The sequence below is a fragment of the Hylobates moloch genome, unplaced genomic scaffold (assembly GCF_009828535.3).
Source record: "Hylobates moloch isolate HMO894 unplaced genomic scaffold, HMol_V3 SCAFFOLD_19, whole genome shotgun sequence".
In the NCBI taxonomy this organism is placed as follows: Eukaryota; Metazoa; Chordata; class Mammalia; order Primates; family Hylobatidae; genus Hylobates; species Hylobates moloch.
In genome coordinates, this window is record NW_026652294.1 from 31,681,869 (window position 1) to 31,683,087 (window position 1,219).

Consider the following 1,219-nt stretch of genomic DNA (forward strand, 5'->3'; position numbering starts at 1 on the left):
TCCCGGCCCCGCCCCCCGAGGCCGATCCCCGCGCGCTGGCGGCACCGAGCGCCAAAGGCCCCCCAGCCCGGTCTGGCCCCCAGCGCGCTACAGGTGGACGCGGGGACCAGCTCGCGCCGGGGCCCTGGGGGCTCGTTGACCCCTCGCCCTGTCCCAGCGGGACCCGGGAGGCGCTAACAGCTTCCGACCTGCCGGTCGGGAGAGCCAGACGGAGCAGGATCCCATCCCGCAGAGGCCTGGGGAGCCGGGCGAAGCCAGAGAGCAAACAACTGGAAATTATTAATAGTTAATGCGCTTCGTATGGCCGCAGCCGCCTGTTGGCCCAGGAAGGCGGGCTCTGGCGCTCCTGCCGGTCCCGGAGGAAAGGCTTGTCCTCGGGGGCTCCGCAGGCGCGGGTCACCCCGATGCTCAGCTGGGCAGGCTGTGACCACACAGGACATGCAGGGCAGAGACCTTCCGCGGCTGGCGCAGACTCGTGCACAAGCGCAGCAGGTTGACCGCGCGGGCTGCCTCTAGGGCCACCGGCCGCCCAGTGGGGGCCACAGCTTTTCTCTCACCGGGGCTAACCGCTCTGCCCACCCCACCCCCAGGAGAATCCCTTCTGAAAAACAGACAGCACTTCTCCCCACCCCTTCGGTTTGACAACGAAGCCTTATCCTGAGTGGGAACTCGTCTCCGTAGCTGCGGGGTGTAGGACTGGGCTGTTTCTCACGGGTCTCCGAGGTCAGCAGAAAGTGCAGAGTCCCCACTCCACCAGCAGCCCTCCCCTGGGGGTACTGATGGGTATTCAGCCGAGGGCCTCAGAAGAGGAGTCACACCCTGGACGTCCCTGGCTGAGACAGTGGCAGCCCAGTGCACATCCTTGTAAAGACAAAGGATATTTGTCCTGCTTGGGCCAGACCTGTTAAACTCAGAAACTCAGAGCAGGTAGATCTTAGAGACCCATTGAACAAGTTCCGTCCTCTTACTTCCCTTACCTGTCACTTTCATGTAAGGAAAAATAGAGGGATTTCACCTGCCCCAAGTCACACAGCTGATCCGAGACAGCTTGCTGCAAACAGAAGGTCGGCATCATCCCTCCACAGAAGGTAAAACCTGGCACACGCCTGTGTGCTGGGAGGTGGTTCATTCATTCAGGGTCTGCAGGAAGAGATTGCAAAATCCACAGTGCACAGTCCTGGCAAAACGGTATTGCAAGTGTTACCAGGAAGGGGTCCGG

The 1,219-nt window shown here is 61.9% G+C and overlaps 1 protein-coding gene across 1 annotated transcript in view; it reads left to right on the top strand.

Annotated features, from left to right (window-relative positions):
- Positions 1-177, top strand: part of LOC116458979 (vacuolar protein sorting-associated protein 53 homolog) — a 7,602-nt gene extending 7,425 nt beyond the window's left edge. The window contains exon 4 of the mRNA XM_058431142.1: positions 84-177. Within this exon, the coding sequence (XP_058287125.1) occupies positions 84-177 (94 nt within the window). The remainder of the gene's footprint in view (positions 1-83) is intronic.
- The last annotated feature ends 1,042 nt before the right edge of the window (positions 178-1,219 follow it).